Source organism: Parasteatoda tepidariorum, chromosome 3 (genome assembly GCF_043381705.1).
Source record: "Parasteatoda tepidariorum isolate YZ-2023 chromosome 3, CAS_Ptep_4.0, whole genome shotgun sequence".
Lineage (NCBI taxonomy): Eukaryota > Metazoa > Arthropoda > Arachnida > Araneae > Theridiidae > Parasteatoda > Parasteatoda tepidariorum.
Genome location: NC_092206.1, coordinates 26,648,761 through 26,673,174, shown reverse-complemented (window position 1 = coordinate 26,673,174; position 24,414 = coordinate 26,648,761). Strand labels below are relative to the sequence as shown.

The window sequence follows — 24,414 nt, the reverse complement described above, 5'->3', positions numbered from 1 at the left end:
TAACAATATTGTTCAAAGTAACTAATATATAAAGCCGCGATGGATAGGTGGTAAAGGTATTGAACTGTCAATGTGAATAATTGCGATTCAATACCCAGCGACAACTTAAAGCCTACCCAGCTTCAGATCGATGGGTACCAGCTTGCCTGAGATGTAAAGGCGGCCTCTGCGCACATTGCTACAATCATGCTGTTTGTCACGAAATAGTAGAGCCTTCAACTCCATGACCCCATGGCTCACCCCGAGCTGTTACGAGTATGCTTTACTTACACTAACATATGTTTACTGAATACTAGCCAACAGCGAGTTGTATATTTAGAGCTGTATTCATTTACTGTTGCTCATCGTATTTTTTTTAAAGTTATAAATGCATAATAAATAATTTTCACTTAATGCTTATAAAATTCTTAGTATATTAGTTAAGTTCGATGACAAATCAAAGTTACCTCTCATGATCTATCTAATCATCATATAGTTTTAATTATTGCAAATAAATAAATAAAGCGCGTTACAAACATGTATACTTAAGAACATATTGTTCCAAATTTTTAACAAAATTTTTATTAGCTCAAAAATAAATTACTATTGAAAAATGCTGGTATGGTCGACAATGTAAGTAACATTTTTCAAAGATATCTGTTAACACCAGATTTTTTCTAAAATATCTGTTAACAAAATCAATTTTATTCCGATTTAGAAATAATTTATAATCCGATTAGCAATATTTTTCTCGACAGCTTAATGCTATATTTAGCACCATGAATTTCAGTTATTGTTGAAATATTTTTTTAAATTTTTTTTAATGGTAGGCACTTGGGACGTATTGTCCCATCGGCCTCTTAATGCCAGAAGTGCTACTCTCTTCTCGTGACCCAGTGGGCACCTGTGGCGAAGCCACGGCGGTGGAGCAGCGTTGCTCACGTCACGCAACTACAAACCCGTTTATAGGGCGTGTCACATTCACACAATCACACAAAGGAGAAAGGACATAGAACACAGAGAGAAAGAAACATAAATGCCCTGAGCAGGATTCGAACCCGCAACCATCGGCTCCGCAGTCAGGCACGCTAACCAGTCGGCCACCTGGTCGGCTATTGTGGGAATGTAGGAGGGAAAAAAAGCGCTTCATCGAAATGGTGTCGAATTAAGCAAAGAAACCTCTAAAGTTCAATATTTAGCATTTCCTTAATTGAAAGCTATTAATCGAAAACATGAGTAACTCACATAATATTATTAAAGTTTATCGTATATGTAGTAGTGTATCGTATTTAGTATGCGAATAAAATTTACCTCTCTTAAGCTATGTAATCATCATACAGTTTTGATTTAGCTAAATAAAAATAAATAAATTACAAATAAAAAATTCCCGGATGGTTGACAATGTGAACATACTCAATAACTGGATAATTTTTATTCCAATTCAGCAATAATTTATGTTCTGATAAACAATAGTTTTTATTAACAGTTTAATAAAATTATATTTAACAGTTTAAATTTCATTTAATGCATGTATGTTTAAAAAATTACTTCTTGGCATATTAAGCAAATTCTTCAAATCAAAATCAAAATCTTGGCATATTAAGCGAAGAAACAAGCCTTTAAGTTCAGTGTTTAGCATTTGATTAATTAAAAACTATTAATGCAAAATATAAGTAAGTCAGATAATTTTACTAGAGGTAATCTGAAAAAATATTGCTTTGAGCAGATGCTATTTTAAATTTGGGAAATTGTTTTCATTTAATACTTGATTATATGCAAAAAATGGCCCATTTTTCTTGCATAATAAGTTTTAGTTATATACATTTTGGATACAATTTTCAAATATGTATGCAGCATAAATATGTGAAATTACAAATCGATATTTTTTGTGTTTCTCTTCTACTCATCAATTGTGCTTTGATAGCATTTACATGCACGTTTTCAACCGTATAAAAGTAATTGTTTATATTTTTTAATGCAACGCATAAAGTACTAGTCTTTATTTGAGTAAATAAAGTATATTTAGTATTTTATTTAATAAATCGTACTAAACAAAAAGAATTAGAAAATGGATTTTTCGTTAACAAAAAAAAAGAGATTTCATATTTTCCCGTTATCATTTGCAACAAATTTATGATTAATGATATTATATTAAAAAAGCGAGAAATTTATTTTTAACTCAACTTATTTATTGCATGTGTACATTTCATACAAATTAAACATTATAACAAAAAGTATTAATTTTTCAATAAAGATGAAAATAAAATATTAAATTTATGAAGTTAAGATAAACATAAAAATCAATATACTCAAAGAACTGAGTTCATAAAAAAAAAAATAAAAAATACAACTTTAAACTGAGGATCCAATGATAATTACTCTACCTACAATCATACCCTGTTTAACCAACCAAACTGTTCCCTAGATCTTTATAAAAATAATAAAAAAACTGACTTTTTGAGAAAGCTTTTACCCGTTAAAATTAAAACATCAACAAAGTAGAGCAGATGCTTCGGTTATAAGGGAAAAAAAACTTGCCCTTTTCCTAAGTAACCGTACACACAAGGGAGACTTTTAACATCCGGACTTTTAATACTTCCGCAGTTTTGGGTTTTTAGTGTCCAAAAAGGAGCACTTTCTCATTCTGGCTTTTAATAACGAAGCTACCTCATTTATACATTTTTGGTTCGTAAAACATATTCTCCGGACAAATTATATTCCCGCGCATCTTTCGTGCATACTTGAAAAGCTAGCAAATCTTGAGAGAAAGGAGAGAAGATATTTTTCGCTCATTAAAACTGCTCTGTTTCGCAATTAAAACGTGCTTGTTTGTGCTGTTTTATTCATCAGTCTTAACTGTTAATGCTGCTGGGTTTGCTTTTTTTTCGTTACACGGCATAGCAGTATAATTTTAAAGGTGCTTTTAAAAACTGTAAGATTAATTTTTGCAGCTGCTATTAATTAAAAAAGTGTGGAGAGAATATAAGAAGAATAAGAAACACGTGTTTTAAAGTTGAGTCGTAAAGGGCAGATCATTAATATTGCTGAAATAAAAGCAAGTGTTTATTTCTGTTAATTAATTTTAAACAAAAAGGTTTTTTTATGATCTTTGTTCGTCTTTTTATAGTTTTTTTTCGTTTTTTTTGTTGATTCTGAATATTCTGTTTAAAAAGCGATGAAATACAATTATAACTTTCGTACAAAGTTTTTTTTTTCCTTTCAATTTATAGACTTTACTGTCTTATAGTTAAAACTATTACACTTTAAGTTAACAATTCTAATGTAAATTTAAATTACAATAATTTTTAGTTTTATTTTGTGAAACTATAAAATTATTTTACAATAAATTGACTTCTCATTTAAATTTATTAGATTCATTGCCACATAATTTTACGTTTTAATACAGTTTTAAATTAAAATTGAAACGTGCGTGTTTGTGCTATCTACATCTATTCGTTTATTTATTTTATTAATCAGCATAGAAGTATAATTTTTAAAACTGTAAAATTAATTTTAGCTGCTCATGAGAAGAAAACAAAAAGGGAATTTGATCAATTCAGACTTTACATAAAAACAGTAAAAATAATTATACTCATCAGTATTACTGCAATGCAAGCAAGTGTATTATTTCTATTAATTATTTTTAAACAAAAGAAGTTTTCCTTTGCTGATTGTTCATATGTTTTAATATTTTTGTTTCTTAATTTATTTTTCAATAGTATAGATATTTTATTTTGAATATTTTATTCATGATGAAATACAATTATAGCTTCCTCGGTAAGAAAAAAGCTTTTTTTTCAACTTCATAGTCTTAATGATTTTACAATTAAAACTATTACAATAAAAGTTCAAAATTAATAATGTACGCTTAAAATACAATTGATTTAGTTTATTTTGTAAAACTATGAAAAACTTTCACACTAATTTAACTCTACAATTAAATATAACTAAATTTACAACCATATAATTTTATGTTTTAACCCTGCTTTATATTCAAATTGAAATGTGTTTGTTTGTGCTGTTTTATTCATCTTATTTATTCCTTTAATTAGTCATCATAGAAGTATACTTTAAATGAATATTTAAAAGTGTAAGATTAATTTTTGCAGCTGCTATTAATTTAGAGAAGGAAATAGAAAGGGTATTTGAACCATTCAAACTTCAAATAGAAGCTGTAAAAATAATTATACTCATTAGTATTGCTGAAATGAAAGCAAGTGTTTCTTTCTATTAATTAATTTTATATCTATTAATTAAAAAAAAGTATTTCGTTTCTCATTGTTTATCTGTCTTATTATTTTTGTTGCTTCTTCTATTTTTTCAATAGTATAGATAATTTTAATTGACTACTTTATTTTGTTTCAATATTCTGTTTGAGACAAAGAATAAGTGCAATGATACTTTCTGTGCGAAGGAAAATCTCTTTAAATTTATGTAACTCCTTATTCCTAGTGAAATCTAATTACAATTAAAAATAAAATAGCTTAAAAACCTTTAAATGAAACTCAATAAAACTTAACAATTATTTAGTTTTACTATTTAAAACTATCTTCCTCAATTTAAACATACTTTATTTATCAGTTTAATTAATTAATCTTTAATTTTTTTACTAATATGTTTATAGCTGAAAAGTTGAAGCTAATTGTATGACTATACTAAGATGATAATAAATAGATGTTATGATATATTTGCTAAGATTTTGATTTTTCTTCACTTTACACGCTTTTTTCAAAACATTTGACTAATGCTCAAAACAGTTCCATTAAGTCTTCTATGTTACATATTTGTATAATAAACTGCAAATGCTTTTTCTCCCAGAAAGTGCTGGTACTTCTCATGAAAAACCTTTAAATATAACTTTAATTGAAGTGTGTTTTATAATCAAAAATTTTATCGTTGTCAAATTTTAAAATTGCTCGCTTGCTTATTATGAGTTGACAAAATGTTTGATACAAAAAATATTTCAAGATCAATTTGCTAAAGTAATCTGAGCTGAGTAATATTGCTTAATGGAGCAAGGAGGATGTTTCGTTTATGAAGTATTTTTACTATTCAAAACTAACTGAAACCGTAATGTGTTTTATTATGTAAAGTAAAGTTGCGAAACATTAAAGTTACTTCTGTGCCTATGACAATTACGTAGTACACAATTGAAGTCGAAATATATTTGCATGATTTTTTGTTTTTCTTTACTTTACAAGCTTTTCAATAAAAAAACAATGTACAAATCACATGAAGAAAAAGTCTTGTCTAAACTACCAGAATATCATAATATTTACCCTGGTTATGGCCCTATAGGAACACCAAAACTTTCGGTAATTTCTACTGAAGCACTTTCGGAATAATTTTAGTAAAACAAACAATAAAATATATCTTTAAAATAATTGATAAAATTTGATAAATGTGGGGAACTTCGCTAATTTTATCATGATGCTTTAGAGCATGGCATGAAAACCATTTATTCGGTTATTAGAAAATATTAGAATAATAAGAATATACATAAATTGTTTTCTTTGATATAGATTTAAAAATGACTCTTAGAGTTACACTGAGAAAAAAAGTAGTGACAAATCTACCAAAATATGGTTAAATTTACCGTGTTTCTGACTCTATGCAGATACCAAAAGGTTCAATAATTTTTACCAAAGCGATTTGATAATTGATTTGGTTAAATTAACCGTAAAATATAGGATTAAAATATGTGATAAAATTCAAGAAATATGGCAAAATTAGGTGATTTTATCGTGATTCTTTTGACAGTGGTAAAAAAAAACAATTATTCAATTAAATTTACGTTTCACTTTTGTATTTTTTATTAAATGTGCAGTAATTAAAACGATAATTTTGAAAGCCAGAATTTAAATACCGTATATATAGGCTTTATTACCCAGAATTGTGTTTTCTTTTTATTATTTTGTACCAGGAATGTCATAACCATACACGACTATTAATTTTACCAGATTTTTTTTCCCCTCACAGTTCCATTTACTCTGCGCAGCCTATTTAAATAATGAACTCAGGAAGCTTTTCCTTGCTATTTTTACAATAATTCCTAAAAATATAACTTTAAGCAAATGAGTTACACTATTAAAGCATCCATAGTGGACGAACATTTAAGTTGCTTGCATGCGTATCGTAATATACCGCGAAATATTTAAAAACCTTAACTTACATGAAATATAAGTCTTTCTATATACGTTACAACATATTGTATGCATTTAAGGAAACATTTCTCATTTTAAAGTCTGAATATTCTAAGACAGTCCATGTACTTTAATAGGCAGGATATTCCGGAGTTCCCAAAATGTCCAAAATACATCTAAGTGCAATTTTTATTACAAAACCAGTTTCAAAATCTCTCTGCAATGCGTAAACATTTGTCTCTTGTGGGGAAAGAAATTATTTTACAGTAGCAGAAAGCCAAAAGCTAGCAGAAAAAAGAAAACATGTAATGTCTCTGAAAAGACGTAAATTTTCATTTAAATGTGTGGCAAGTAATTTACTTTTGAATAAGAATGCAAAAAGTCATTTAGAAACACTGAGTCTTTTCAAAAATTTTAAAATAATAAAGTATTTTGTATTTTACTGTGCATGCTAAATTTGTTTTTAGTAAAACATTCCTCGGGAAATTGAATTAAACCAAGATATGGGTTCTCCAGGGAAAGTAAATAGAAAAAAAAAATTCTTTGAAATTATATTAGGGTTTTTTGTTTCTCTGAATTCCTCAACCTGGTATAGTTGTACTTTCGGAATCTTAGAAATTCAATTCTTTCTTTTGTTTAGGGGAATAACTTTTTCTCGTATATAATTTGAATAATTTAAGTTCATTTATGAAATTAAAAACTATTTCTTTTGTTTAGTTTATGGTCTTAAAACTGTCATTTAATTTCTACCCTGCAGCCATAAATTACTATTAATTAAGCTTGAGATGATTTAAATAAGGATTAATTATGGAAATATTATTTTTTTTTTTGTTATGATAGTAAAAATATTCTAAACAAGTCACATATATTTTAAAATGTTTTGAATTTTAATGATTAATATATTTTAGGTCCGCAGTCATTATATTTTTAGAATATATATTAATATATTTTTAGGTTACATTTGATAAATATTTTATTTTTATTGTTTTTGTTACTTCTTATATGAGTTTCTTTTTTTGGTTACAATTAATTTATACCAATTTTAAATGATCTTTGACTTGCAAAAATGTCACATACTTTTTAGTTTAAAGTAATTTATTCTAAGTCATCATATTTATGGCCTTATAAAATTAGTTTATTCATAAAAATTAAATAACGTATAAACGTATAACTGTTCACGTTTAACGAATTGTGCGGGGAAAAAAATTGAGTAAAGTGAGTCTATAGATTATCTTTATAAATGCAGGATGTTTTAAATAAGACAAAATTTTTTAAACATTAATAAATGGAAATTTTTTAAAAAGAGAAGTAAATTCTAGAGACATAGTGTATTTTTTTTAATCCTAGAACATCTTTTTCAATAGATAGCACTGCACAAATCACAAATCAAAAAAAAGCATATATAATTATCCCCGATTTTGTTTTTCATGTTTATTCAATGGATATAAATCTTAAAATCATTTGCTATTAGATACAGTCACATTTTGTAATCGTGGAATGAATTTTTTATTAAATTTTAACAAAGCACAATCGAAGGTAAGATTAAAGAAATTTACATCGCCATCTATTGGAACAATGTTGTACTATAAGTAGGAACTCTGCGAAAAAAATTTATGCCTTGTCACACGTTTCTTACCTTCTGAGAGAATTTTTTTTAAAAATTAAACTTATAAAGCACCAATATTTATGAAATATAAATATTTATAAAGTACCGATATTTATAAAGTACCAATAATTTGATTCTAGGAAGAAGGCAAATTCTCAAATGTTCTAGTGATCCAAAGCAACGATCATGTTGTTACAGCGATGGACAAAGCAATCGGAATTCATTGTTCTTACGACGTTGGCAACAAAACAGAAGAAATAGATATTAACATAACGTAAGTTTTATTTTTTATGCTGTTATTTTTATGAATATAAATGCTTCTGAATGCAAAGAAGATGAAAAATGGTGGTTTGAAAATTATTATTTTTTTCTTGTTAACAAATGGATTCGATAATTTTAATTTCGCACACTAATCATTTATTAAATTTATCTATAACTACTTAGATTTTGCGAACCAAAAACATTAAAATATGCTTATCTCATGAATTTTTAAAATCACATATTTTAATCGTAAATACATGTTCAGGCTCAAATAAGATTCCTGTAAAAGCAGTTATTTTGATCTTGTAATATATTTTTACATAAACTGAAGAATGGTATCAATAAAAAGTTAATAGTTTTTTATTACTACTATATTTAAAACTCTGTTTAAGTACCAACATTTTATCAAATCGAAAATGATTATTTAGTTTATCATAATAATGGTTTGTAAGCATATTGCATTCTTCTAGTAAGCAATACTAACTGACATTTAAGTCAAGAAAACAAATGTCGCGGCATCGTGTTTTATTAAAAGCATATGAAAAGAAATTTAAATTAGATAATGATACGATTTATTAATTTATTATTACTTCTTGATCGATCGAAAAAATATAGAAGCACAAGAAATATCTAGAAAAGAAAGTAGATATTGTGCTCTCACTATACGAATCACACGTGTTTCTAACATTTTTAAACAATGTACTAACCTGCATTAAGAAAATAATGTATTAACGAATAAAATAGAACCCAAACTATCAATTGAAACTCCTTGATCACTACAGATTATCAATGTCCCTCTTTGGGTCAATGACATTTACTTATGCTTTTACCATATTTACTTAACATTTTTTAATTATAATGTATGTGTCCGGACGTGCGTAGTATGTAAAGTAATGTTAATTTTATCAACATACACAAAACTATAAAATTACCAAATTCAAAGGTTTTAAGGATTAGTTTGTTTAAGTAGTTCATTAATAGAAAAACAATTCGATATAAAGGAACACTTTTAAATACTAGAAAAATTTTCAAATAAAAGATATTCTAGTAATTAATAAATAATGTTTTAATGAACTAGATATCATCCACATCAAAATAATGAACACTTATTCAAAGCGAATAAATGTCAATTCTTTTCTGACTTTTATCAACATCTCGAATAATCTTAATGCGGTAATAAAAAGAAATCATCAATTCCGAAACAATATCTCTGCGTTAAATACTACGATATAGTCTTTCAAAATTAATGCGCCTTGTTATAATTGTCTAATGCCCAAATGCAAAATCGACAGGGCAAAAAAACAAAAACAAAATACTATTAGCCGAAATAAAATAAAAACGAGAATTCTGACTCATTACTTCACAAGAGTTTAAGGCATAGTTTTTCCAGAATTAAACTGAAATCAATAATTAGTTTAGTGCTGAAGTAATTATAAAAAAAGACTAAATTGAGGATAAAAAAAAAATTTGCACTTAATAGCAGCCGGTACCATGTCGTTTTAAAACGGTTATTTTGCATCATTACCGTAAGCAAACCTTAATCATTATAGCGGTGCTCTCTTTTTTTGTTTTAATTTTAGGTTTTTTACTCCAGCCAAAAGCATAAGTTTATTATTTTCCGCAATAATAGCATCGCCAAAAATGGAGAAAAAAAATTCAACTCAATTTCAAAAATTAAGTAAAATTTTCTTTAATAACGATGCTTCTCTGTTTTTCTTTCTATCCAATGATTTTTTTTTCTCTGCTTTTCTGGCATCTCCTTTTGCAATGAAGATATTTTTAATTATTTTTCGGCGAAAGAAAAAAAAAGAGACAAAAAATCACCGTTAGATCCAATATCATAGGAAAATGAGGATCATTATTTAGTTATGCTTAAAAGACTCAAATGAAATATATTCTCATTAGATTTTTTTTTCCAATTTGCTTTTCTATTAGAATGATCAATGTATAATAAGCTGTGTTAGTTTTTCGGTTGAATTCTCTTGGTTTTTTTTAGATTTTGATTATCTAGCATTTTTAATTGAAATCTTTGATTCATTAAATTATCTCTACATATCAAAAGAAATTGATGTATTTTACAAATTTATTAATAAAATGCTGAAAATGAATCCTATTAAGAACTTAAAAAAATAATTTATATATATGATGATGATTGCAGGAATAATATTTTATGCTTACAAACACTTTTTTTATCAAAATGTAAATATTATACTTATTTTAAGAAAATAAAAGTTTATTTATTTCAAGTTCGGTATGTGATTCAAGCATTTTAGTAGTGAAAAAAATGTTAAATATATCATTTGCGATATCAATATCAAATGCAAGTTAATATAAGTACTTTTTAATCAATTTATACAAATATTAAATTAAATGAAAAGTTAAAAAAAACCACTGTAAATTAACGTTTATTGCTAAATTATGGCAAAACTGCAAAAGAAATTTACTCTTTTAAGATTTTTTTCCAATTTATTATTCTATTAGAATGCTTAATGTACATAAAACTGCGTAATTTTTCTGATTAACTCTCGTATGTATGTTTAGATTTTGAATTTATTAAAATATTAATTGAAATTTTTAATTCATTAAACTATCTTCACGTAATAAAAGAAAACTATGTATATTACAAATTTATTCTCAGATTCTTACGAATGAAACTAATTAAAAATGTTAGAAAAAAGATAATTCTTAATTATATTGATATTAATTTCGAAATATTAAAAACACATTTAAATCATCAGTGAAATTTTCTACAAATATTTTAAAATTAATTAAATTTAATATCCAATACGATTGCGTAATTACATACTTACTAATAAACGCCCACTACAATGCAATTTAAGTCAATTTATATATGTATATTCATGAACACTGATAAATAGTTTCAAAAGATACTTTGATATTTTTATTATTTTGATATGACTAAAAATCAAATTGAAGTATTTTATTAGATTTTTCAATTTATTTTTCGATTAAATTCATCAGTAAACATGGGATAGATGAATCTTCGTTCAATTCCCGTGGGTGCTTTTAGAATTCTGAAATTAGGAATTTTTATAGCATACTTGATTTATTCAATTATTAAATTTTAAAAATAAGGAAAAGTAAATGAAAAATTATGAATTTCAAAATGCTCTTCAATCATAAAAAAGTAGAAATTAGAGCCTTTCTTAATTTGTACGTAGAAAAACTGTATCAGTTGACTCAAAATATTCTCCAAGAGGAGATGTCATCTTTTCTGTGTATATATATATTTTTTTACAGAAATATTTCTTTAGAAATAGTTAAATGATGATAACTCCTTTCATATTAGGTGTCATTAGGAATTTACTTCATGAATAAAAAGTGAAGGCTATAACTATAATTATGTTTTTTTTTTCTAACGACAAAGGATAAGTCAAGCTCGCCAGCGTCAGAAAAATGAGCTTTTTGCTTGAAAAGAGAGCACCACAAAAGTGAAAGTACGTCTTAGCTCAAACTCAATAGACAAGGATAAGTCAAGCTCGCCAGCGTCAGATAAATGAGCTTTTCGTTTGAAAAGATAGCACCACAAAAGTGAAAGTACGTCTTAGCTCAAACTCAATAGATAGACTGTTTCACAACTTATCCGTAAGAGCATATTCTCAATTTAAAAATAGATTTGAAGGGGAAGGAAAGTTTCTCCAGATCTCTTTACCCATTATCACTCACAGGACTTTCGATTCCTCAGATTATATGATCTCATATATCGCATGTACTCAGTGGATCTTAGCAAAATTGAGGATCAAACTCGGACCTCTCGTGACCGAAGTCCACTTCTCTGACCTCTGGACTAATTACAGTAGACATTAAATAAAGTATATTTAATTTTATACCAGAAAAATTGGTATTTTCTTACAATTTTTTTTAAAAAATTAGTTTAGTTAATATTAGTGCATTTGAGTTATCTCATATACTATTTCTAATTTAACCTATGTGTTATGATTTTGGACAATGCAAATTGTTAATTTTCCTATTTCGTACAATTTTCTTAAAGTATATTATGATTAGAACTGGTCTTTTGTTGATGGAAAACTACCAACTTTAAAATTGAAAAATAAATTAATTAATTTTAAAAGAAACGAAATTCTTGCTCAAACAATTCATCATAATTCTTATTTCACAAAATAACATTAATTTACAAATTATCTAATTAATAGCATGTGTTTCGCCTATCAGAACAAAATTAATGGAATTTACATTTTAACTTCAATTTTTTAGCAATTAATAAAACATGAATTATTTGTTAATTAACATATTTATTTACAAGCCGACTTGAATGAGAAATTCCAATTAGATAATTTAATTAAAGTAATTTTTATTCTCTAAAGTTAATGCCGATCTTTGGTAAATTAAAAATTTTGTTTCTATTTTAATTGATAATGATGCATTAAAAAGCTATTTAGGTTTTGAAATTAGTTTTTTTATTACTTAATTAACACATGAGTATTTTTCTTTTTTGCTTTAAGCTTATAATTAGATTTTCTAATTTGAGAGAATAATGTCAAAATACTTAAATAACAACCATTTATTTTCCAATAATAAATATTAAATATTTTCATTTATCTTTATGAATGCTTTTAAAAAACTTCGAGTTATGAATAACATTAAACAATTTTGAAGAAGAAACTGATTTATTTTATTAATTATGTAATGTTTCAACTAAAAACTGAAATTCGGTACTAAAGTTCTCGCAAAATGGGACCAGGCGTACTTTTTAATTTTAAATTGAGCATGGCCAATACTTAATGCTTATAATTACAACCATAATTGCTTACTTACTTATCGCACTTATGAACACAACTACTGAATAAAGAATGAACAAGTATTTTTTAGTGAATTGATAACAGGCATGAGAAATATAATAGTTAATTACTACATTACATAAATTATAGCTAAAATAGTTGCAATTTAATTATTAATTGCTTTAAATGAGTCATAAACTACCACTGTGAAGCTACAGTCAACATGTATTTTCTGAAAAATTATGAGAAGTACAGTCAAACCCCGCTATAGTGAACCTTCGATGAACCGAGATTTTGGTTCACTATAACAGTGAGTTCACTATATCCCTACTGCAAACAATTTTAACTAATTTTTCCGAACTGCTCCCTTTTATTACACATTATTTAAATAAATGACCAATAAAAAGAAATGCAATAATGGTTAAAAAACAATATGTAGTAACAGAAAATGTGCTAACTTTTATTTTTATTACTCTTCATCTTACGTACTCATTACGTACTCATTAATTTAGGGATGGAATTTATTAAGGTATGGGAAACTGAGATAGAAAACGCAAACAAAAAAGAATGCTCATGGCTACATTTCACTCAATAAATTGCTTTAAAGATCGGTAAATGTAATTTATGTAGAAATTTTAAAATTACCGAAAAATGAAGAAAAAAAATCAGTGGAAGACAGAAAAAAGTTCATAATATCCAATTTTCTCTCTTCTTTTACTTCACTATATCCACAAAAAATAATATTATACGTGTATAGCAAAGCACGGGAACGAATATTTCGTTCACTATATCCGGGAGTTCGCTATAGCGGGGTTTGACTGTATTATTATTAGCTAAATAATTACACATTTTCGATCCATGCACCATGAACTAATGAATATATTTTATATTGACACTCTTACCAACGCAGTCTGGTTCCAACTTCCGAACCAATTGCAATGGCTGCTATTCATAATAAAGTTTATTTGGTTGAAGCATAAAATTATAAAATGGAAGATTTTACTGTTTTATATAAATAAAATTACCACCTGTGAATGAAGGACAACCACTTAATCAAGTATCAACATGTTTTTTTTTCTAAAAAATATTTCAATGAATTGATATCAGACATGAGGAATTTCGTAGTTAGTTAAATAACTATAGAACTTTCAACTTTGGACGATGCACCTCGGGATATGTTTTATTTCGAAACTCTAATCAACACAGACTGGAATCAAGTTTCGAATCTAGAGCAATTGATATGATTTGAAATGAGATTTACTTGGCTAAAGCGCAACTTCTGAAGAATTTTATAATTAATTTTATTAAAATTGTGGATAATGATATTTAATAAAAACAAAATGAAAAAGTTACAGTGTTCAAGCTATATATTGCTAAAAACCATTTTTATATCAAATATTTCTTATTGCGCTTAAGCTAATGTATTTTTATGTAAAAAAAAAAATCCCCTACATTTTCTTATGAAAATAGTTTAGCAAACCTGCATTTATATTTCACCATAAGAGACTAAAACATGCTTTTGTGATAAATATCTTATCTATTGTTTAGTCCATAAATGACCAATCTCTCCTACATTATGGATCCATTGGAGGATTTGGAGAAAGATAATGATAAGCTGCACTTTTCAAATTGATCAAGATATTGTTTCCGGGAGCACGACCAGGGGTCATTTTATGACCCCATGCATTCTATAAGCTCTGATTCCTAGAAGAGTAGACATTAATCCCTTTTCTACTAGAAGATGGGTTTTCCCGCCGTTTCTAGCTTTTCTGAATAATTTGAAGGCATTTTTTTCAAAATATATCCTCCCCCAATAGGCGTTTTGTCCGTCCTGGGTATCAGAGAAGACACCGCGTGTCTTTTAGTTAGCTCTACGAATAATTTTATTTCTAGTGACTGATGAGCTCAGTGCGTTATTTTTACTTCTCAATTATAGTGTTTTTTACTTGTTCAGAATAATCATGAAAGTTCGACTACAATACTGCTTTGATATCGAACAAAAATTCACTAGCTGTATATAAAACCCGACGACGTTGCCTAACTATGTATAAAAATCTAAGATTGTCCCGTTTCACTTAGTTTTACTTCCCGTTTCCGAGTTTGATTCATGTACCGACGATGAATTATTAAGTTCAAATATTAATCAATTGCATAGAATTTCCGAACTAGATATTTAAGACTTCTTCAAAAGGAAGCTCAAGAAATCAAAAATTACTGGAATTGGATATTTATGCACTTTTTTTCGCAAGGAGCATATAACTGCTGTGTATAATTAATGTATCGAAGAAAACAAAATTTTAATTAAAATTGCTATATATATTTATGTTTACATTAAAACTATAATATGGAGTGTAATAAAATATTTTATGTACCATTTATCAGAGAAGTTAAATATTGTTATGTTTCATTAAATTCTATCTCAAAAAGAATGGTAAAAATCTTCAAGCAGTTAAGCAATAAATATTCAAAAGTTTAAGACTGAAAATTATATTTCTGAAGACTGAAAATTATAAAAATTATGTTTCTAATACAGGACTAGATTTTTATTTTATTTTATAACCATAAATGAACAGCCGACCCAATTTTTGGGTTTTCGGCTACTAATGTTCATCTCCGTAGCTTTGTAAGAGCCTTGTAAACATTTCTTATCTCCTATAAAAATATATCACGAGAGTTTCATTATTTAGATTTTTTTTTGCTGAAACAAGATTGTTATGTCTAAGATAAGATAATATTAGCATAAATATTTATATCTAGTACTAAAGTGAAAACACAAGGCTTTTTTAAAGCAAGAGTTGTAGCTTGAACTATAATACTTAAGGACGATCTGCTCTGACGTCACCAGGACGCGTTTTGTTAAGTTTCTCCAGGTAAAATAGCCTACAACACCCTCTAAAGCAGAGGTCGCCAAAGTGGTCTATATAGACCCCCAAGGGTCTATTTAACAAAAGCAGGGGTCGATCTGAGACACTGGGGCGAATGGGGGTCGATCCGAATCGGAAAGGTCAATTGTGGGTCGAAAAAAGAAACAGCTCTCAATACGCAAATCCCACATACCTAATTAAGTATGTAAAATTTGTGAATTTTTTTTATAATTGACTCAATATCAGTTTCTTTATAAAACATAAATTAATAAACGTATATTTATTGGGGTGAAACAAGTATTTACGTACCACCGCGCAGTGGCACGAACTCAGCGCAGTTTATAAGTCATATGCATATGTGCGCTTGTCCAAATGTCACGTGTGACGAGCATTGACGTTACAAATGCAAATATCATACGCAGTTTCAGCTATCTTTGCAAACTGTGTTGAATATTTGCAGTGTCATTATTAAAACTTTTATAGTTTTGGATAATTAGTTATTGTTTCGATAAAACCATTCGTTTGGTTTAGATATCAATTTTAATTATCAATGCACAAAAAAGAAGGTAAGCATTAATAATATGGATTAGTACAGCCCGCGACAAAACTATAGCACACTTTGTATTTTTTTACGAAAATTACAAAATTGACCAATTTTGACGAAAATTAAAATTGACCAATTTTGAACCCAATATAGCGAACCTTGCAAAAAAACACCAGGCACACCCATCTTATTGATCAAGAAGCAGTAAATCTTTAGTTACTTTACTTATTATATCTACTTATGCATAATTACTTATTATTTAATAATAAGGTATTTAAATTTCAATATTAATATATTTTTCATAAAACTATTGTTACATAATGTACTATTACTTTAATAAATGATTAAAATCATAAAATAAATGTACAAACATAGTATGTAATAGAGTTTTATTTTAATTAACAGAAAATTACTTTTGCGGGGGTCGATGGAGATTTCGAAAAATTATATAGGGGTCGATAATCAAAAAAGTTTGGCCACCCCTGCTCTAAAGCAACACTTAAATCGGTTAAATGATGAAGCGAATGCATAAAGTAGGCACTCTATAGTACAATATGTATAGTGACTCTGTCATTATTTTATTTACTTCTGTACTATTATATTTAAAGAATGAATGAATAATGATTCTTTGTGATTTATTGTTTAAAAGTTTGTATGCTTCATTTCATTCAAAATTATTGATCCGAGATTGGATTACGGAAATTCACATAAGTGCTTCGAAATTTTGCATATTGTGCATTTTTATAGAAACAAAAATTTTTTTAATCAACTCACAATCTTTTATTTTAAAATTTAGTTCAGTAATACGAAAAAAGTATTTCTGTCTCATTTTTATCACTGTTGCTTATTTAAATAAGAAATTCTACAATAAACCGAGAAAATAAAAATAAAAATGGTCAAAAATTTAAATATTTAAAATGAACCGTAATTTGCTTTGTAAAATGCATTTTAATTTTAATTGACAAACGACAGACCAACATCCAAGCATTTCATGGAACTAAAATAAAACAAATGACCAAATGATTTTCACAAACTTCATAAATTCATTAAAAATGAAAAAAATTAAACGATAAACTTAAGAATTCATCAATTGAACTGATAGTTAAACTCTTTGCCTTAGCGTGACGCCAAGACCATTTGAGCCAAACTGTTGCCATTTTGGGGCTCCTTAGTAAAAAAAATAAAATAAAATAAAGAACGAGTCGTCCTTTTTTATGTAATCTAGCATTAGAGAAGAATTTCTTAGTATATTTATTTCTCTGTGAATGCTAGGTAACAGTATAAACAAACATATATACCACTTTTTCAGATATATGGTCTACATGTGTAGAACACTTTTTGTAGCTGAGCATCAGTTAATTAAATAAAAAAAGATAAACATCAAACAGAAACTTTTGCTCTTGTGATACCATTCTTAAGAAAGTAACAAAATGTTTCAATAAGCTTACAATCAAAATGATGAAAGCATCTGAGATTAACAAAGTTTTAACGATGTTCTTCTCTTCGAAAAAGAAAAGATCATTCAAACTTTATACTAAAGGGAAGAAAACTTTAATAATAAATTCTGAAAGCAGCAACGGACTTAACAACAACTTTTAAAGAACGTCCATTCCTTTTTTATCCACAGTAATGACTTGTTTTTAGAATAAAAAAAGACCCCAATAACTAAGTTTTTTTGGGGGGGAAATTAGTAAGTTGGGTTTAACTTTTTTCATTACTGAGTTCATTATTGTGAAGAATCATAAAAATTTCTCACTGATTTTTCTAGCAATTTTAGACAACTGATTTTTTTTTATTTTGAAAAAAAAATACACAAAATTATTAAGTAATGTTCTGGTAAAGTAATGAACTAAAATATGAAAATAATAATAGCCAGAATAATGACTACCCTAAAATAATAAGAGTTTAAAAAAACGGAGGGAATTTTTACGTAAAATTACAAATGATAATTTTTTTCCTCATATTTCGCTTGATTATACTGTAAATTTTGCAAGCGACTTACTGGTATGAAAGTCGTTTGTAATTTTCAATGCAAAATTACTTTTTCTGCTTGTGTTTTAAGCAACTTATGCAGATTGTGATGCAATGAGATATGGAATATCATAATACTCTTTTAGAAACAATTTATTAAAATATTTGGAAAAAAAATGTATTTGACTTTAAATATTTAAGCGTGATTCGTGTTAGTGAGCCGGAACTCTTAACTTGAAAAACCAGAATTTCCAGTAAACCGTTACTACAGAAACAGAAAAAAATACTAAATGAATGGTTTAAATTCCGTTTTATCAACCATAATTACTGTATTTTCTCAGCTGAAATTACATTATCATACAATGCGGTAATTTTACCAGAATATTTTCCTCGTGTAAGTTAGTTATCAATGTAAAACCCTTAAAATAAAAATTAAATAAATTATTTACCAAAATAAATTTATGATAATAACTAAGACAAACTATTATAACCTCTTGAGATCCCGCGTCCGATATTTTAGACAACAAGTGGTATTGGTTTGCAATTGGGTATAATATGAAAAAAGCACAACTACTTCCACTTACTAGGAATAACATTTACCTTTTAGTTTAATTAATAAACTGAGTTTTAAATATGCTTACTAAATTCATAAACTTCGGTAAAACAACAATATAAATTATTTCCAAAGGAGCTAGACTAATACAATTCCAACCTGGCGAGTAGCGACTTATAACAAGACACTTCGTTTGATGCTTTTACTTGTTGCTAGAAATCAGGTTCGCAGAAAAATGCTGTTTACTAGTTAAATTTAGTAGGAATAACACGATCTGTGACGTAGGCTATAGTATACCCAATTGGTAACAACTATTGAATTGGTAGTAGGTTTTCCGTTTGTATAGGTTTTCTGTCTGTATTATAATTGACTTTACATTCATTGGTTGGGGATTTTAATTACAATGAAAAATTATAAGAAAGCTAAGAAATTTTATACATGTAACCATTTAAAAAATTTTATGGCATGCAATCTTAATAGTTTAGGTTATTTGATTTTGTTCCCCGATCTAAATGTAAAGAAATACACAGTGAAAATAATTTGAAAAATGAATAATCTTCTAAAAATTGAACAACTGTTTTTCAAAAAAAAATGTTATTTCCTTTAATAAGTTGATTTTCTTCTAAGCTACTTATTTCTAAGCAAAAATCGCACATTTATCAACATTTAACATTCAGTTATTATGAAATAAAATAATTCATTTTATTTAAAATTCTTTTCAAAGTTTGTGCGCTGTGTGCACAATAATATGGTTAAATTCAACCTCAGAAACCCCCGATGATGCTTCGAATAAAGGACGCCGATTCAATTTACCACAAATTATGCACGCCGATTGAAACCAATAATGAGGTGTTCAGAATAAGCATGGATTTAAATGAAATCCCGAGCCATGTCGTCGCCTCAGGCATTTCTCATTTCAATACGTGACCTGGCGAAACTCTTGGCGATTACACGTTGCAGGAGAAGGATCTTCAAAACGCCTCGGGACATTTTACACAGATTTGAAGGGTATGAAAAGTTTTTGACAAACAAGTAAGTTCTCTAAAAATAAATGCCAAAATAAGTATTGTTCGAAATTATTTTTCTGAAGAATTGGAAAAGTCATGGAAGATATTGCAAAAGTCAATCGAATGTCTCTAAAAAGAAATAATGAGACGTTTTATTTTATAACCGTAATTTTATTTGTTTTAAATATGGATTGAAACAAATAAATTTACAATATTTTAAAATATACATGTGTTTTTCTGTCTTCAAATAGCGTTTTGACAAAAAGCATTTTTATTAATATTCAATAACAATAAAATAGATTTTGTTCCAGAGTTATTGATTTATTTAAAATTGTACAAATATAATTGGATTCTTACTTGCATACTCATATATTTATATGAATAACAGAGAAAGATTTTAAAAAGCGTTATCAAAATGTTAATACCATTAAAATCTAAAAAATGTCATTGAAATTAGAAGAATTATCATTATCGGTATAACATCATAAGAATATGATGAATCATTACTGTTTGAGGAATGCTATTTAAATATTAAGAATCTTTGCTTTCTGAAGAACTTTATAAGAAAATTAAAATAATGATTTTTATCTGAAGAACGTTATTAAAATGTGGCAATGTAATGAATCATAATCGAGATCAACCATGTTTGATTCAGGATTGAAACTGAAAAAAATCATTTTGATTACCGGTTGAAAAGGAAAAATGTTCCTAATTATGACCTGAATTATTATCTGAATAACTTTATCAAAATCTGAAGTATTATCTGAAAAATCTTGTTAAAGTGCGATGACGTGATGAATCACTTGAATGAGATTAATCATGTACAAAACAGGATTAAAGGCAACAGAATCAGTTTGTTTTAGATTTAAAAAGGAAATACCTTTACCATTAATCACATGTAATTTTTTTCAAAAGAACGTTATCAAAATGTAAAGAATCATCATCTGTAGATCGTTATGAAAGCATGAAGAAGTTGACGAATCCTTGATCGAGATCAATCACAAATAAGGCAAAATTAAATACAACAAAATCAGTTTGACTTGTTGATAAAAGTGAACAGTGTATAAATAATCGCCAGTCGTCATTATCTAAAGAACGTTGTAAAATTTAAAAAATCATCTTCTGAAGACTGTTACTAAAATGTGAGTAATCATTAAGATTGAGATCAATCATGGATAAGGCAAGATTAAATACAAAAAACTCAGCTTGATAATAGGTAAAAGTGGAAAACGTTTCAAATAATAGCAAGTCGTTCTTATTGTCATCTAATGAACGTTACTAAAATAGTGAAGAATCATTATGATTGAAAGCAATCATGTGTAAGGCAAAATTAAATGCAAGAAAATCAACTTGATTGATAGGTAAAAGTGGAAGATCTTTTAAAAATAGGGCTAATCGTCATTAGTTAAATAATTTTTTTAAAGAATCATTATCTGAAGAACGTTACTAAAATGTGAAGAATCATTATGCTTGAGATCCATTGGTGGTAAAATAAGATTAAATGCATCAAAATGAGTTTGATTGATAGGTAAAGTGAACGGCTTTTCAAATGATAGCAAATGATCGTCTAGAGAATGTTATAAAAATTAAAGAATCATCATCTAAAGAACGTTACTAAAATGTGAAGAATGATTATGATTTAGATCAATCATAGGTAAGACAATATTAAATGCTACAAAATTAATTTGTTTGATAAGTTTAATGAATTTCTGATAATCACCTGTTATCAATATCTGCAGAACGTTATCAAAATGTAACGAATTGTTATCTGCGAAACGTTATTAAAATGTGAAGAAGGGAAAAATCACTACGATCCAGACAAGTCAAGGATAATCCATCATTAAAAACAACAAAACCAGTTTAATTGACGGATAAAACTGAAATGTGTTTCTTATCACATTCCATACTTCTTTCAACAAATTGTGAGATTATATTTCATCTTATTATTCTTTTATCAGATTATTTTTTACTTTAACATCATGTAACCTTTATTTTTTACTTTAACATCATGTAACCTTATACTTTAGAAGACAGCAAATAAATTAAAATCAATCAAAGACTAAAAAAGCAACAAAAAAATAATACTAAAAATTGATAAAAATAAATTTAGCTTCAAGTGTCAAAAGTGCAGAAGAAATGGCAACAGGAATTCGCTTTATTGGTACAACGCCTTTTATATGTAATGGCGGTCCTCTTCCTTGGAATCTAAAATATATTTATACCAGTTATTATTTTTTTTAGTTTTTTCTTCTTCTTTCTTTAGTACAGACATATATATTTCCGCCACGTCAGTTTCGTTTCAGTTTCCATTCCGCGTAAGGTATTAATATTTTATGTTTGGTACAGGGGCGAAAATTTTTATATTCCCTCTCTTTTTCACATTTTCTTTTACTTTTTTTTCCGTTTCAGTTTTTATATATTTTTTTTCAGCTTCTTCATAGGCGAAAAAGATTCTTTACGGTTCGTGTGTCTTTTATAACGCCACAGAAGGCTTCGGAGTTTTTAAAATTTATGCCCGTAGCATTTTCCAGCTGTCAAGAGAAACTCAAAAAGTACAAAAATCATTTATCTGTTGGAAGAAAGTGGAATCGAAAAGTGAGAGATGCGTTCAAAACATATCGCCAAATACGGCGCCAAAAAGATATGTTGTGCGAAATATAAAAATAAATAATAAATAAACCAACTCGATTTTTCAGTATTGAGAATGCTTCGAAATTCTATCACCCTCTTAAAGATTTAAGTGTTATACTTCAGCTTATGTATGATTTATTTTGTGGATTTGAAGTAGTTCTGCTTTAAATTTCGATAAATTGACGAAATAATATTTGGCAAAATGAGATTTTTTACGAAGATTTATCCATTAGTTAAATATCGTGGGTCTCAATTTACATATTCTTTATTAATTCATTTTGTATAATAATAGTATTAATGTATGATTTATTTGACATCTCTGATTTTTTTATCGCAGACCTTTAATTTTGATATCTTAGACTATTAATATGAAATTATTCAACTAATTTGAATTATTTATGATTTATTTTTGAGGATTTGAAATAGTTCTGCTTTAAATTTCGATGAATTGACGAAATATTATTTGGCAAAATGAGATTTTTTACGAATATTTATCCATTAGTTAAATATCGTGGGTCTCAATTTGCATATTCTTTATTAATTCGTATTGTATAATACTGGTACTAATGTATGATTTATTTGACATCTTAGATTTTTTTTTATTGCAGACTATTAATTTTGATATCTCAGACGATTAATATGGAATTATTTAACTAATTTTTCGCATAATATAAAATAAACACGTATAGAAATTGCATAACTGGTGATAAAGATGCATTTTAGATTTTTCGCAAATTGATGACAAATTAAAATCAGTTTATATTTATTAGAAATTTACAAACAATAGACTAGAAATTGAGACTTACCTTATTGCATATAATTGTTTTCTGATCCATTTACACAGAAGCTGCAAAAAATATAGTAATTAAAGAATTTAAAAATAATAAAATGAAAGAAAATTAATTAACTAAATCTCGACTGTATAAGAGTTATTTTCAAAAAAGCAAAAACAATGAAAAAAGAAACATCAAATTGTCATCAGATACAATTCGAATTCGCTATCTGTTACATTAATTCAAAATCAGACTTGCTGTTTATTAAAAATCTTTCATTTTTGATTTCGACTCAACGACCAATCAAGTTTTGCGTAAACAGTTATTTATCGACAAATTTTCTTTGAAGTTTACACTACGAATTCTAGAAAAAAAATTAATTAAAATTTATTTGTTTTACTGATCGAAAAACGTTTTTCAATTCTTAAGAAATAAAATATCATAACCAATAATTAATTACAGAAATTTTTCTGAAAAATGATATTAAAAGTGTACGACCTCCTAAATAACGGTTAGTCTAGGGGTTTGCCTAGCAATTTGTATGCTTATTTCAATGGACACAGAAAATTATGGCTGGAAAATATATCATTCATCGCTCAATTAATTTGATTCACTTCATTTTTATATTCAATGCTCTAGCTAATTTAAAGTTGATTTCTATAAACCTGATAGCTGATTGTCATCAGACTGAAAAATTCTAAGGCTGAATAGAAAATATCTGCGAATTTTCCATTTAGCTTAGAGCGTTGTGAAATTTGCAAAGAGCCAAATTTACTTTTTAGTTAGACTAATTGTTAATGAACATAGAAATCACAAGACTAAATAAAACTAACACATACATCTTGCATTGCTAAATTTTGGCTGCATTGGCACTGAGCTGGATTTTTTAATTTGCATAACAGCGTTAAAACTGAATATACAATTTAAAATATACACTTCAAAATATATCATTCATTGCTCGATTATTCTAATTCCCTTTATTTTTCTTTTCAATGCTCGGCTTAATTGAAGGCCGGTTGAAATAAACCTAAGTATATTTAGGATGATTGGGTTAATCTTTTAACATCTTTTTGAAGTAGCCTGAAAAATTATAAGGCTGAATAGAAAACAACTGAGAGTTTTCCATTTATCTTGTTGCTTTGCAAAATATTTTATTTTATAACCGTCGTTGAACAGCCGACCCAATTTCATGGGTTTACGACTAGTAATGTTCAACTCCGTAGCCTTGTAATTTTGAACCAATCCAGAAGACAAGGAAACTCCTGGATCAGTACCCCCAGAGGTATTGATTTGTTGTGGGAACATGGAGGACTTTGAGACTC

At 27.3% G+C, this 24,414-nt stretch overlaps 1 protein-coding gene across 1 annotated transcript in view; it reads left to right on the top strand.

Moving 5' to 3' along the window:
* LOC107443866 (uncharacterized) overlaps positions 1–24,414 on the top strand; it is a 224,181-nt gene that overhangs the window by 127,076 nt on the left and 72,691 nt on the right. Inside the window, exon 10 of the mRNA XM_016057873.3 lies at positions 7,869–8,002. Within this exon, the coding sequence (XP_015913359.1) occupies positions 7,869–8,002 (134 nt within the window). The remainder of the gene's footprint in view (positions 1–7,868; positions 8,003–24,414) is intronic.